General features: G+C 40.7%; 1 protein-coding gene across 4 annotated transcripts in view; it reads left to right on the top strand.

The window, feature by feature from the left end:
- The window catches only part of LSM14A (LSM14A mRNA processing body assembly factor), a 58,988-nt gene extending 51,939 nt beyond the window's left edge, over positions 1–7,049 (top strand). For 2 of the 4 annotated variants that reach the window (XM_039231905.1, XM_039231903.1), the window contains 2 exons: positions 5,103–5,161; positions 6,310–7,049. In XM_039231905.1, coding sequence (XP_039087836.1) covers positions 5,103–5,126 — 24 coding nt within the window. In that variant the 3' untranslated portion in view covers positions 5,127–5,161; positions 6,310–7,049. The remainder of the gene's footprint in view (positions 1–5,102; positions 5,162–6,309) is intronic. The other 2 variants (XM_039231906.1, XM_039231904.1) reach the window with 1 other exon arrangement.
- The last annotated feature ends 6,709 nt before the right edge of the window (positions 7,050–13,758 follow it).

Here is a 13,758-nt window from a genome sequence, read left to right as displayed (position 1 = left end):
ACATGCTCTTCTATGAAGTTTGGAGTGTTTTTACTTTATTTATATTGGGTGAATATTTTTAGGACATTGTATAACTTCCATTTTGACTCTTCATTGGGGGATTAGGTTGTTTATATAATTATAAGGAGCAGTAATTTCTTGGCTAATGAGTCTTAAATTTTTTTTTAACTGTTTTCAATTGGAAGAAGCAAAAGATAGAAATGAGATTGGGGTGAAGGGGTCTTTTTTATTATAGAACCATGGTTTTAGATTTCATGGACTTGTAAAATATCCCCCCAAAATAAAAAATGTATTAGAGATTGGCTTAGGGCTGTTTTCTTTCTTTCATTAAGAAAGAATTAAATAATAATATGTTTTTTGGAGGCATGGGGTGTTGCTAAAGATATTATACCAAAAAAGACTATATAATATAAACTTTATTTCGTACTATAGAGTGTGCTTTAACTCAAGAGAGTCTAGGAAGGACCTATTCCAGAATGGGAAGCATTCATAGCAGCCAACATTTATATAGAATTTTGCATGTACTACGTGTCCTTAATGTTTTTCATGTATTAACTCACTTAAACCTCACGTGAACTCTATAAGATAGTACTATTCTTATCACTATTTTACAGATGAAGAAATAGGTATTGAGACAGTAAATACTTTTTCCAAGGTCAGCTAGTAAGTGATGCTGCAAGGTCTCAAGCCTAGTAAGTTTGTTCCTGAGTCGATACTCTTAATTTAGTTTTGTGGAAAATTCAACTATGTTTTCCCTGGTTTTCTTCCTTTACTTTGGTCTTGAAAATACTGTCATATACTGGTATTTGCAAACTGTTGCTAGAAAACTCTATAACTGTGTATAGTGTGTTTATATGTATAAGTGTGTTTATATATATAAGTAATTTATTTAAAGGAGTCTCATTTAAGTCAGTGTCATTTCCTAGTTTATTCATTTTTAAGGTTAGTAGAGAAGAAATTTATATAGTCACAGAAAGGATCAAAATCCCCTGGTAAAGAGATCTACTAAGAATTGCGAAGGGCATCTGGAAACAAAAAGACCTGCTGCCAGGAATTTCATTGTCCATTATTTGTAATGGACATTGTTGAGATCCTTCTTGAAGGATCAATGTTAGTGGCTTTTGGTTCTGGTCTGTTAACTTTTACCTCTCTGATACTCTATCATCTAGCCAAGACTGCTGAAAACTAGCCTCAGTTCATTAGCTCAGGCTCTCCAGCAGAGGTGGCCTGTAGGGCTGCAGGACTTATAACCTGCAAAATTGCCATTCTCCCGGGAGACGGCCTTAGGAGTTACGGAATGCCTTTTGCTTGTCACTGTTACGGTTCTTGCCAGTGACCTTTTGCTTATAGAGGTAGGTAGGCTTTTCACAAGTATTTGCCTTAACTCCTCTGCAGTATTTGACACTGATAACCACCGACCCAACTTGGAAACTTTCTTCCAGTTTTTTTTTTTTTTAATACTGTTATTTGGGGACTTTTTGGGTTTTTTTCTTTTTTAAAATAACACATATTCCAGGGCACCTGGCTGTTTAGTCAGTGTAGTATGAGTCTTGACCCCGGGGTTGTGAGTTTGAGCCCTACATTGAATGAAGATACTACTGTTTTTTAATCTTTTTTAAAAAATTATTATTATTATTATTTTGCTCTTCAAAATTTAAATATCTTATTCAGAAAAGATACAAGCATAGGCAACTTTTCATTTTAAAATGGGATACAATGTAAAAAAAAATTTTTTTTTTTTTTTAATTTTTTTTTATTTATTTCTAGGAGAGAGAGAGAGACAGCGTGAGCAGGGGAGGGTCAGAGAGAGAGGGAGACACAGACTCTGAAACAGACTCCAGGCTCTGAGCTGGCAGTCAGCACAGAGCCCGACGCGGGGCTCAAACCCACGAACCGCGAGATCATGACCTAAGCGAAAGTCGGACGCTTAACCGACTAAGCCACCCAGGCCCTCCGTAAAAAAATTTTTTTAATGTTTACTTTTTGAGAGAGAGACAGTGGAGGAGGGACAGAAAGAGAAGGAGACACAGAATCAGAAGCAGGCTCCAGGTTCTAAGCTGTCAGCACAGAGCCCGATGTGGGGCTCAGACTCATGAACTGGGAGATCATGACCTGAGCTGAAGTCAGACACTTAACCAGCTGAGCCACCCAGGTGCCCTGAATGTAGATGCTACTTAAAAATAAAGTATTTTTTAATAAAACCTTTTAGAAAATAATAATAACACGTGTTCCTCACCACAGCCAGACACTTCATGATCTGACTGCTTCTCCAGGTCATAAATCCTGTACTGGCTCTGGTCTTTTTTTGCCAGTGGAACTCACCTTTTCTTTATTCACTCTGCTGCGGATATGTGGCCCTTCTTGCTCTTGTTCAGTGCCAAACTTAGTCCTATCTCGGGACCTTTTCACCCATTCCTTCTGCCCAGAATGTTCAGTTTGCTCCTTGTAAACATTCATGCTCATGTTTGTGCTCCTGCTTCCTCTCCCTTCTTCCTTTTTCCTCCCCCTTCCTCTTTCTTTCTCCTCCCCTTTGTAAGCTTGTCAATTCATAGCTTTTCATCGGTTTTTCACCCTGGACCTTCTGTGCTTCCACCTGCATTTCTGTCTTTACATGCTTTATGTCCTGTGACCAACTTAACCTTCCTCAGAATGACCTTATCATCTTCTAGCATTTCCATCATCTCAGCACAGCCTTCTCCCAGTATCTGCATTGGCAAATGGTGTGTCATTCTTTTCATCTCCCAGGCAGTAGCCCATGTCTGCATTACCACATTCATTCCTATGAGATGCCCCTGCCAACTACCCTACTAACGCACCGATTGGTCTTCCAACCTTTAGTCTCTTCTTTACCTCACTCACTTCAGTTACCTGCTGAAGACCACATTGAGTCAGCTTGGTTTGAGAAAAAGTACGTTAAAATTAAACTTGGATCCCAATGAGAATTTTAGTGATTGTTGCTAGTATGACCTCAGTTGAGTCGTTAAACCTTTCAGGCCCTCAGTTTTCACATCTGTGGAAAGAGAGTTACGGTTTTATCTCCTATACACCTTTTAAAGATCATTAAAGTTTCAGAGTTGGAAAACATTTGAGAGGTCTGAGCTCTTGGCCAAATCATGAGCCTAAAAAAGGCAGCTTACTTTTTCTAAGAGCATCCATCCTACCTCAGGAATGGTCTTACTGTTAGAATTTCACAATGTGAGTGAGGGTTTTTTTCCCCTGTATCTTCACCCATTAGTTTAACTCTACCCTTGTAAACACACAGAATATACATACTCCTCTTAATAATTTTGCAGATATTTGAAAAAAGAGCTGTCATGTTGTAAGATTGAACTACTGTTTCCCTTTATCTGAACAGTCATCAGTAAACCTTTGATTAGTTGCTGTGTGCTTGGTGCATGCATTTATGAATTCAAACATTTTTTTTGAAGCCCTGCTTCACTGTTCAGTCATTTCGAGCCTTCAGTTAAAACCCCTGTCACATACATTGCAGAATTAGAATGCATTATAGAAGTTATCTGCATGAGTCTTTATGCGCTTTAATGTATCCTTGACACAAGGTCCAGCCTCTGCTTGAGTGTTTCAAGCGTGATAGATTGACTGGACCCTAGGTATTCCCCTGATGGTAAGAAGGCTCTACTGTGACATTGTACTGCCTGCTCTTCTTGCTCTGTGAGGATCCTACTGATAAATCCAGCCCCATTTCTCATTACCCTTTAAGCTATCTGGTTCAAGCAAGTTGACTCATGGTCATCACTTGTATACACTGTTCTTGATTCCAACACTGACCTCATTCCTTGACCAAATACATTGAATTCTTCATATATACCATGCATTATGCTGGATATTAGTGTAAGCACCAAGATGCAGTCCCAACCTTCTTGATTTTTTAGTCCTATGCGGAGATAGACACACCTGAAAGTCAAGAGTTCCCTTTCACACCTTTCACAGTCTTGTCCAAAGTTTGCTCTGTCTTCGGAAACTTCTCTTCCTTTCCTCCACAGATTTCTTCCTTTTCTGACCTCTTGTGGTATCTGCTTTCATTGGCACACATTTTAACACACTCATGTTTCATATTTCATTGTTTTGTTCTGCCTTGCCAGCTAGATGGGAGTCTCGTGGCATTAGTGAATATGTATTTTACTTTCATTTCTACCACTGGACATAGAACCATCGTGGGCTTAAAGTCAATACTCAGCATGTTGATTAGGAATACACTAGTTCAGCCTTCAGTAAGGCAGAAAATCCATCAGTGTGGCTATCCCAGGGTTGCATGACCCTTATGTCTGCCACTAGAGCACTGACCTGTGCATTCTATGCCTTTTAAATCATATCACCTGGCACCTTTAAAGGCAGAAATAGTGATCACTATTACGTAAAGGAGATTTACCTTCAAAGATTAAACTCATTTGTAAAACAACATCTCATACTTCTCAGAAATGGATGTCAGTGGCATTTGCAGTAGCCTTCATGTAATAGGTTGGCTTTGTTCTTTGTGCTCTGGTGGCGTGAATCATTGCTTTTGAGGTGAGCATAAACAAGTGGTTGTTTAATGAAAACATGGGCAAAGCAGAATTGTAGATTTATAGAACTCCTTAAAAATACCAGCTGAACTATAAGCTTTCTCTCACCCTACCCCCAATAGATAGCTTGAAGCCAAGGACCCAGAGAGGTTAACTCTCTTGATATGGGTACAAACTAGTAAAGCCAAACCTTCCTCTTGTTGACTTCTAGCTCAGTTTTCCTTAAGGATAATGTTAGAAACATAAACTTGTGCTGAGCTTGGTCCTTTTATGCTTTGTGGGGGTGGAGGACAAGGAGATGAGGTTGGGTGTAATAAGAATATAGTCAGCTCTTATTTTATTAGCTGCTGCTAAGGTAGTTAAGCCACCAAGGCAGGTAAGATAGATTACTTTTTGTTTGAGTCTGTTTTTTCAGATAGGGTCCAGAGACAAAGACGTAACCAAAATGACTCAGCATGGTACTCTCTCTCCCTTTCCCCCTTTTATTTTCTCCCCTCCCTCCCTCTACTTCTCTGTATCCCCCACCTCCTCCCTTCTCTCTCTCCCTTTTCCGTTCTGCTTTCTTTTTTTTTTACCTTTCAGAAAACCACAGCTTTTGGACCCTAAAATAGGTCTGGATTGATCGTACAGCTTTCTGAAAGGTAAAAAAAAAAAAAAAAGAAAAAAGAAAAAAAAAGGGCATTTGAAGGATGGTTTTGGTGGGGGACAGTGGGGTGGGATTATCTTAAGTGTTTGTTTATCTTTGAAGGAGAGAACAGAGCATGAGCGCATGAGTGGGGGAGGGGCAGAGAGAGAGGGAGACACAGACTCCGAAGCATCGCCAGGCCCTGAGCTGTCAGCAGAGAGTCCAACATGGGGCTCGAACTCACAGGCTGTGAGATCATGACCTGAGCCGAAATCGGACACTCAACCAACTGAGCCACCCAGGCACCCGGATTATCTTCAGTTTATTTCTTTCTGTACCAGATTACACCATGCCATATGTATTCCAGTTTAATAACATTGTACAAATGGTTTGGTGCTGTATAAAGTTAAGTCTTTAACATCGGAAATAATTTATTTCTAACAAGATGAAAATCAGCAGTTAAAATCCGGGTATGTGGTAACAACTCGTCCTGAGGAAAACAGGAACCCCTGGCTCTGATGTTCATACAGGACTTTAGATTAGGATTAGCCTCACTAGGGGGCTAGAGGCTCCCTGACATTTTTGTTTTTTCCCTGGTTACTTTTTTAAAATTACCCAGTCAACTTTCTGATTTGCAGAACTTATTTGAAATTTAAAAGTTATCCTTTTAAAATAAATTTCTAAATCATTGCTTTCTTCTGGCATGAAACTTTGGAGAGAAATGTTATTTTACCGTCTGGATATTTTATTGCTTAGTAAAGACATGAAAGACTTAGGGATTTTATTAATCTTTTTCCAGAGTATGTTGTCAGTTATATTCGATGAGCTAGGCTGTGTTGAAGGTTTAAGTTCTATCATTATGTTTAAAAATAATTAGGATGCAACCAAAGATAGTGAGGCCTGCCTGTATCTCAGGTGACCTTCTTGCTGGAACGAGCCCACACCATGACTGCTTTAACCTCCACTAACTGGGAAATGCAGTTAACAAATAATGAGCTACTGCTGGGTGTGTGGAAGTTATAAAATGTTTTCTGGAAATCAGTGAAATGGATTTATGCATGAAAGGAAAGGGAGGGTATATTTAAAAGTAATGGAGTAAATTAGAAAGAAATACTAATAAACCAATAATGTGAAACATGAGCTAATTTTTTTTTTCCTTTTTAGAAAGACAACAAAGTTGCTGCATAGTCTACAGACAAGTCTTTGAAAGTAGGTGAATTTCTAGTTCTTCATGGTCCTGAGAATTGGTTCCGGTCTTTGAGAAGAATGAAGAGGTGAATCCGCTGTATATTTGTCACCAGCACTGGGTGTTTGTTTGTGTGTTTGTTTTTCTGCTTAATTTCAAAAATCCAATGCAGTTACTTTTGGGGGGAGGGGAAGGCTCATCTTAAAAAATGAGCATTAAATATATTTGGAATAGCAGAAGGTTAAGTAATTTCTTATGTATAGTTAAACTACGACAGTACTTCAATGGGACTTATAAGTATTTTTTCATCACTGAAAGGATTTTTCTTATCACTAAATTGTATTTGGCAATGATTGTAAGTTGCCTGCAGATAGGGCCGTGATACTGTGTTTTGAGCCACAGAAGGTTGTGTGTGTATGTGTGTGTGTGTGTGTGTGTGTGTGTGTGTGTGTCCCCTTTTCTCTTTCTTTTTGGAAATCCTGTAATATCCCTTTTGAGGTAGCTTATTTCGTCAATTAATTAGGGTGCTGGATGGTAGAGAATTTTGTCAGTCAACTATGTAAACACAGTAAATACTGTTTCTTAGGCAAAGGTAACTTTTTTATATAGTTGTAAAATTCCATTATATTCCATTGCCAAAGAAACATTAAGAACTTTGTATAGCTGTATAAAAAGCAACTAATTTTTTAAAGAATAAACATTTTAAAGTCAGCAAACATACTGTGTCCTTGCAGAAGTTGATGTGCTGAGTAGCTATGGATGGTGGGTCTTTTTTCATAGCTTTCCAGGCTTGATTGAGAGTTTTGATTTTGATTTTTTTTTTTTTAATGTTTGGGACATAAATGAAGATTTGATACATTCTTCCATTACCTGAAAATGATAAAGTACTCATACTCAATGTAAGAACTTCATTTTATAGTAAATGGCATATCACAGGATTTGTCCAAATAATAAATATTTTCAGTATATGAATGTAAATAATCATAGATAAGAGTGTACTTAGCTGTATTTTCAAATAAGCACCCTCCCCTTTTTTAAGACAATAAAACTGGGCATCAGTTAACCTGTTCTTCCTAATATGCCTGGAATTTTGTTGTAATACTTTGATTCATTCCATTATATTTCAAGAGGATTTAGAGTGCTAGAAATTATTTTGGCAACCTATAAGATATCTTAACACTGGTCCTTGGGCCCGTGGCCCACAAATGACTCGGTAATAGAGTTCATTGCTAATTATAAATCACTAATAAATCTTTTTGATATTTTAGGCTATAGTGGGAAAAAAAATCTGGCCATTTTTGTGTTTTTATTAAGGCCATGGAATAAAGGGATCCAAAGATTTAAATTTTTTTATCTATTTTGATTTTTGTTAGCTTTCTCCTTAAAGTATTCAATAGTGATAAAGATGTGGAAAACTACACTGTAGGAGAATTGTAATATTTAAAGATGGTTGATATTTTTAATTTTAATTTTATATCTTTTGTATAGCTCTACACGGAAATGTTTTGTAATTGGTTTCATTACTAAGGTCCAGTTCTTGGCAGCCATAGTTTAGATAATATTGCTTAATACTGTTTGCTTGCATGTTAACAACAAAATCTTTTGGAGGACCCACAAATCATGATATTGAACACATTTCTGAAGCGTTCTGGACATCAAAGCAAATGCTGTGATAATACCTATGTAGATTGTTTGAGATGTCCTGAGCTAATTTCAAGAAAAGCTGTAAATACCAGCTCTACATGCTCTGAAAGTATGAATTCACGTGTTTTCCTAGCCCTCTGGGTCACTGACTAAGGCATTTGGTGCCCCAGTAAAAACTGGCAGCATGGCATACCTGCAGTGCACCTCACAATATTAAAGCAAGGTTTTTACTCTAAGACAGAATAAAACTGTTATATAAAAAATGTTCGTCAAAGTTCTTTCTCTTAAAATAATGTCATAATAGAAAGACACATAATGAAAGACATCTTTTTTAAGTATAAGAATGGAGTTACGGTTATGTTTATACTCTCTAAAATAACTAAATTCTAACACTTTTCTAAAACTAGTTTATTGTTGTAGGTGTTTAGGTAAAGCTAGAAGCCCCGTTCTCCCCCACTGGAGTGCAGAGTGTTCTTGAATTACAATCCCTATTTGAGAAGACTAAGCCATCCAGGTTGGAAGCCTCAGGCTAAAATGCTTCCTCTGTGGGCAGGCAGGTGTAAAAGAGGAGAGAGGGAAGGGCTGACTCCTAAACTCATTTGTTGGATAGACCATTTCTTCCCCCAAAAAGCAGGACTTATTGTAGGGGGTAGGGAGAGAGGTCAGGAATGTTAATCCAGCTCAGTGGCTCTTAATCACAGATTGAACTGATAACCAGAGAGCACTTAAGAGTGTGAGGGGAGGAATGTGTTTTGGTTGTCACAGTGACTAGGGACCATCACTGGCACTTAAGAGTAAGGGCCAGGTATTGAACAATCCTACACCATACTGGACAGTGCCACATAACCAGTTATCATGCCCAGAGAGCAACGGTGACCCTTCCATTCTGAGAAATACTGGCCGAGTTCCCTCCACATGAAAATACGGTGAGTGGGGAATTCATTCTTCTTCCTCCCCCAAAATCTTTAAAAACATTTGAAGTGGTCTTTACATGGAGTATGAAAGATCAAGAGACCTTACTTCCAGTGGCACAACAGTGTTTTGGAAGCCCATTATCATGGGAATTACCACTTCATCCTAGTCTCTTTCAAAAAATAGTTCACATCTCCAAATCAGCGGAGGAGCATTTTAAAGTACAAATTTCCATGTCCCACACCTGGGGAACCCGAATCCAAAGTCCTACAGAGGAGCCTGGGCATCAGGCTATATCCCCCACGTAGTTCTGATCAGCAGGTGTAGAAAAACAGCTTTAAAACAGCACAGCTAGGGGCGCCTGCCTGGGTGGCTCATTCAGTTGAGTGTCTACCTCTTGGCTCAGGTCTTGATCTCAGGGTCGTGAGTTCAAGCCTTGTGTTAATTAAAAATAAATATACATACACACGCACAAAGCACAAGTCACCTAATCTAGCCCCCCTGAAAGGGCCTTAGTAAAGTTTTCATAGGATTATTTTACCATTTCCCCATCCTTCCAAATCCAGTACATCTTGGTTGTAACTGGGGCAGGAAGAGGGGGAAGGACTAATAAGCAGGAGAGAGCATTTCTGCAGGACAGAATCCAAGGAAAACCAGGGAGAGTGAAACTCAAGTTTCCTATGGGTTTGGCTGATTTGAGTGCTGAGACTTAGTTTTTTTATTCCTAGCATACAAGAAAAGGGTGTGGGTGTTTCACTGTCTCAGTTTTACATGGCTGTTGTCCCTGTCTCTGTGGGTTATCTGTCTGAAAGAGAAGCTGCACCTTCTGCAAGGCCATGCTAATCACTCAGGTCTAATCATGTCCAGATTCTGTGTTCTAGGATCCCCTGCCCTACTAGTTCAGAGCTGGTTTAATTTGTGACCTTAGAGAGAGGTCACAGGATAAAGTAAACAGGTGAGTTAGCTCTCTTAGGAGCTTACATGTCACCAGTTTGCTTTATTTAAACCATTTTGACTGTGGGTTTTTGTGGGTTTTTTTTTTTTTAATTTTTTTTTTTTTTATATTTTTATTTATTTCTAGGAGAGAGAGAGCATGAGCAGGGGAGGGGCAGAGAGAGGGGGAGACACAGACTCCGAAATAGGCTCCAGGCTCTGAGCTGGCCGTCAGCACAGAGCCCGACGCGGGGCTCGAACCCACGAACCGCGAGATCATGACCTAAGCGAAAGTCAGACACTTAACCGACTAAGCCACCCAGGCGCCCCTAATGTTTATTTTTGAGAGAGAGAAAGAGTCAGAGCTCGAGTCTTGGAGGGACAGAGAGAGAGAGGGAGACACAGAATCGGAAGCAGGCTCCAGGCTCTGAGCTGTCAGCACAGAGCCTGATGTGGGGCTCGAACTCAGGAGCCGTGAGATCATGACCTCCGCTGAAGTTGGATGCTTAACCCACTGAGCCACCCAGGCGACCCTTGACTCTGTTTTTAAAAGACAATAAGTATTAGTACATTGGAGCCAATTTAGGGAAGTAAAGTAGCACTGTTAATCTGTGAATCTAAGGATGCTAAATCAGCGTTTGCTCAGAGCAGACTGCCCTGGCTTCTCCCAAAATGGAGACACAGGGATAGCTTCTTGGAAGAGGTGTTCCCTGACTAGGAAGAAGTTGGTCAAGTTAGGGAAGCAAGGGAGGGTGCAGCTCTGAGCAACAGGGGCTTGGCGGTCTGTGGCAGCCAGGCAGCCAGGTAGTGTGTGTGCTGGGTAGCTAGAGGTGCAGGTCCCAGGCATTGCTCTTGGGGTAATCTCGGACTTCTGAGGAGGTGTGATGCAAAGGTTCTTCTCTGTTTTTCAGAGCCAGTGTTAGTAAAAGCAAGTTTGTGGTTTCAAGACATTTATAAATCTGGCTCCAGGAGCACGTGGTGAGACCACGAATCTAATGTGGTTTCTGTTCTCAGTGATGGTGCAGAGCTATGAGCCAGTGGTGTGGGTGTCCTTTAAATTCCAGCTTGGTTCATATTTAACCAACTTGGCTGACTGATTAAAATGTTTTCAGGTTTAGCTCACAAACATATCAAAATAGACCTGAATCTGATTCCAGTTCATAATGAATGTTGATTTTAAGGAAATGCTTTAAAGTGCACAGGTGTCCATGTTGTGGTTTATAAAGAAACAAAGTAGCACTGTGAGGCAAAAGCATATTTCAGTTCGACAATAGGCTCTCTCAGGCTCTCAGCGACTCCAGTAGTAAATCTTGCTTTTGCCTCCAGATGGAGGAGTAGTCTGAGATTGGAAAGAAAGAGCAAAGAATGGGGTGTGAGAAACCAGGGCCCAGGCGACATTGTAATGAATTCCGGTGAATGGTTTACAGTCGCCCCCGTGCAGAGGACAGGAACATGTTTACTAGATGCCTGGAGCGTGCCCCTGTAATCCTGGTGCTCACCTAATCCGGGTAATCCTCCTGTGCTGACCTCACCCAGGGTTGCTGATGAGAAAGCAGATCCCGGCATTGCAATTCAAGGTTTTGCTTGTGCCGAAATTGTTTCATAAATTTTTTCTTTATGGGTTAGTTGGGTGTGGGTTATCACTTGCTCCATCCCGTGTGTGGTAGCATCGCTTTGTCCCAGGGTGGGTATGTGGAGCCTTGTAGGTTGCAGTCTGTAAAATGGAATTAGATATTGCTTTGTTTTGTTTCTATAAAAGTAATACATTTTAAACAGATTGTGGGCACTGTGGGGCACCTGACTGGCTCAGTCAGTAGAGCATGCAACTCTTAATCTCAGGGTTATGAGTTCAGGCCCCATGTTGGGCTTACTTATAAGAAAGAAAAAGAAAAAATGGGGGCAGTACAGAAATGGTTTCTAAAAATAGATAAAGGAAAAAAAAAAGAAAAGTCACAGTCCCACCACCCAGAGCTAACCATCGTCAGCACTATTTGGGTATGTTCTGCCTGGCATTATTCTACAGCCATGTGCTTTTCAGCAAAAATACGTTCATAGTGTACACACTCTGGTGAAACTTGCTCTTCTCAGTATATTGAGTAGTAGTATTTTAGCTTTGAAGTCTAATAGACACACAGAATAGTACATGTATCATTAATTGTAAATAGCACCCAGCTGGAGATTCAGAGTATTACGTTGCCCCATAAGCCCCCCCTACAGCGCCCTTCCAGTAGCTCCTTGTCCCCTCAGGAGTAACTGCTATCCTGATTTCTCACAGCATAAATGGCTTTTGCTTTTGTTGTTGTTGTTCTTCTTTCTGTAAATGGAATTACACCGTATACACTCTTTTTTTTTTTTTTTTTTTTTTATTTTTTATTTTTTTATTTCTAGGAGAGAGAGAGCGTGAGCAGGGGAGGGTCAGAGAGAGAGGGAGCCACAGACTCTGAAACAGGCTCCAGGCTCTGAGCTGGCAGTCAGCACAGAGCCCGACGCAGGGACTCGAACCCACGAACCGCGAGATCATGACCTGAGCGAAAGTCGGACGCTTAATGACTAAGCCACCCAGGCACCCCCCGTATACACTCTCTTTGTGCTTAGTTTCTTTGCTCAACATTGTGGGATTAGTCCCTATTATTGCATTTGGCTGCGAACTTTTCATTGCAGCATAATATTCCGTTGCGTTAACAGACTGCTGTTTAGCCATTTAGAGATTTACATCTCTAGTGGACTTAGAGTATGGTGAAAGATGGCAGTGCCCAGCTGTGGTGCTGCTCCACACCAGCGTACTAATTTGTTACTAACCTTAAAGTGCCAGAAAACCCTCCTGTACTATAGATATAGACATAGATAGGTGTATATACTAGAGCAGGTCCACAGTTAATCCTCCTGTGTGCATAGCCTTTGTCCCCTAAGGACACTGCTTCCCCCACCAACTTTCCCAGTGGGGATATTAGAGTATTTCTTCCCCTGCAAACCAGTGTTCAGAATGTGGGCTTGGTGTCCTTGTTCCTTATGCTCCTGGTTGAAACCCCTCCTTATTTCATCTCATCATCTGATTACTACCCATTCTCTTGAAAACTCTATCACCTGCCTTCCCCTTCCTCTACACTTCTCCTTCCAAGTGACCACCTTTTGTGTGGTTTACTCATCTGTATTGAGAGACCCCAGGATAATCATAATCATGGCTATGATGTCTTACATCAAAAGAGCACAAAGCAAAATTAGCAAAGGGAAAACACAGAGGCAAAGTCTGGAGGAAACCAGGCTCAAATTTTCAGAGGGGACTTTGAAGTGGAATCACACAGGATGTAGCAGCAACAGGTCGTTAAAATATGTGAGGAATGTACCAGGGAAGCTCAATAGAGACTTAGTGTCCATGATTTTGACTAGGGACTGGCTATGTAGGCACCGTCTGCTTGACACATACCAGAATTCCAGAAGTAAAGCACAAATAAACCATACTGATTGTACAAACAGTTTAGGCACAGTGAGCTATTCTTATCAGTTCTGGGAATGGTGGAAACCCTCCTGAAATCCAAGTTTCCATATATCACTCAAGGGCCAAACTTGTGTTTTTATTATTTATTTCTGAGAGAGAGAGAGAGAGAGACAGTGTGAGCAGAGGAGGGAGGGTCGGAGACAGAGGGAGACACAGACTCTGAAACAGGCTCCAGGCTCTGAGCTAGCTGTCAGCACAGAGCCCGATGCGGGGCTCAAACCCACGAACCGTGAGATCATGACCTGAGCCGAAGTCAGATGCTTAACCAACTGAGCCACCCAGGCACCCCTCAGGGGCCAAACTTGTAAGTAAGCTTTATGAAGGATAGCAGTTGGGCCTGCTATGTTAACTCTTCTGGACCCATCCCATACCCTGGGTCCTGTTCCTTGTCCTCTGCCCTTTTCCTCTTACCCTCCATCTCCCACCCAAAGCTGTGGACAAA

This window comes from Hyaena hyaena, unplaced genomic scaffold, assembly GCF_003009895.1.
Source record: "Hyaena hyaena isolate Hyena2069 unplaced genomic scaffold, ASM300989v1 scaffold_61, whole genome shotgun sequence".
Taxonomy (NCBI): Eukaryota; Metazoa; Chordata; class Mammalia; order Carnivora; family Hyaenidae; genus Hyaena; species Hyaena hyaena.
This window is presented reverse-complemented; position numbering and strand designations above follow the sequence as displayed.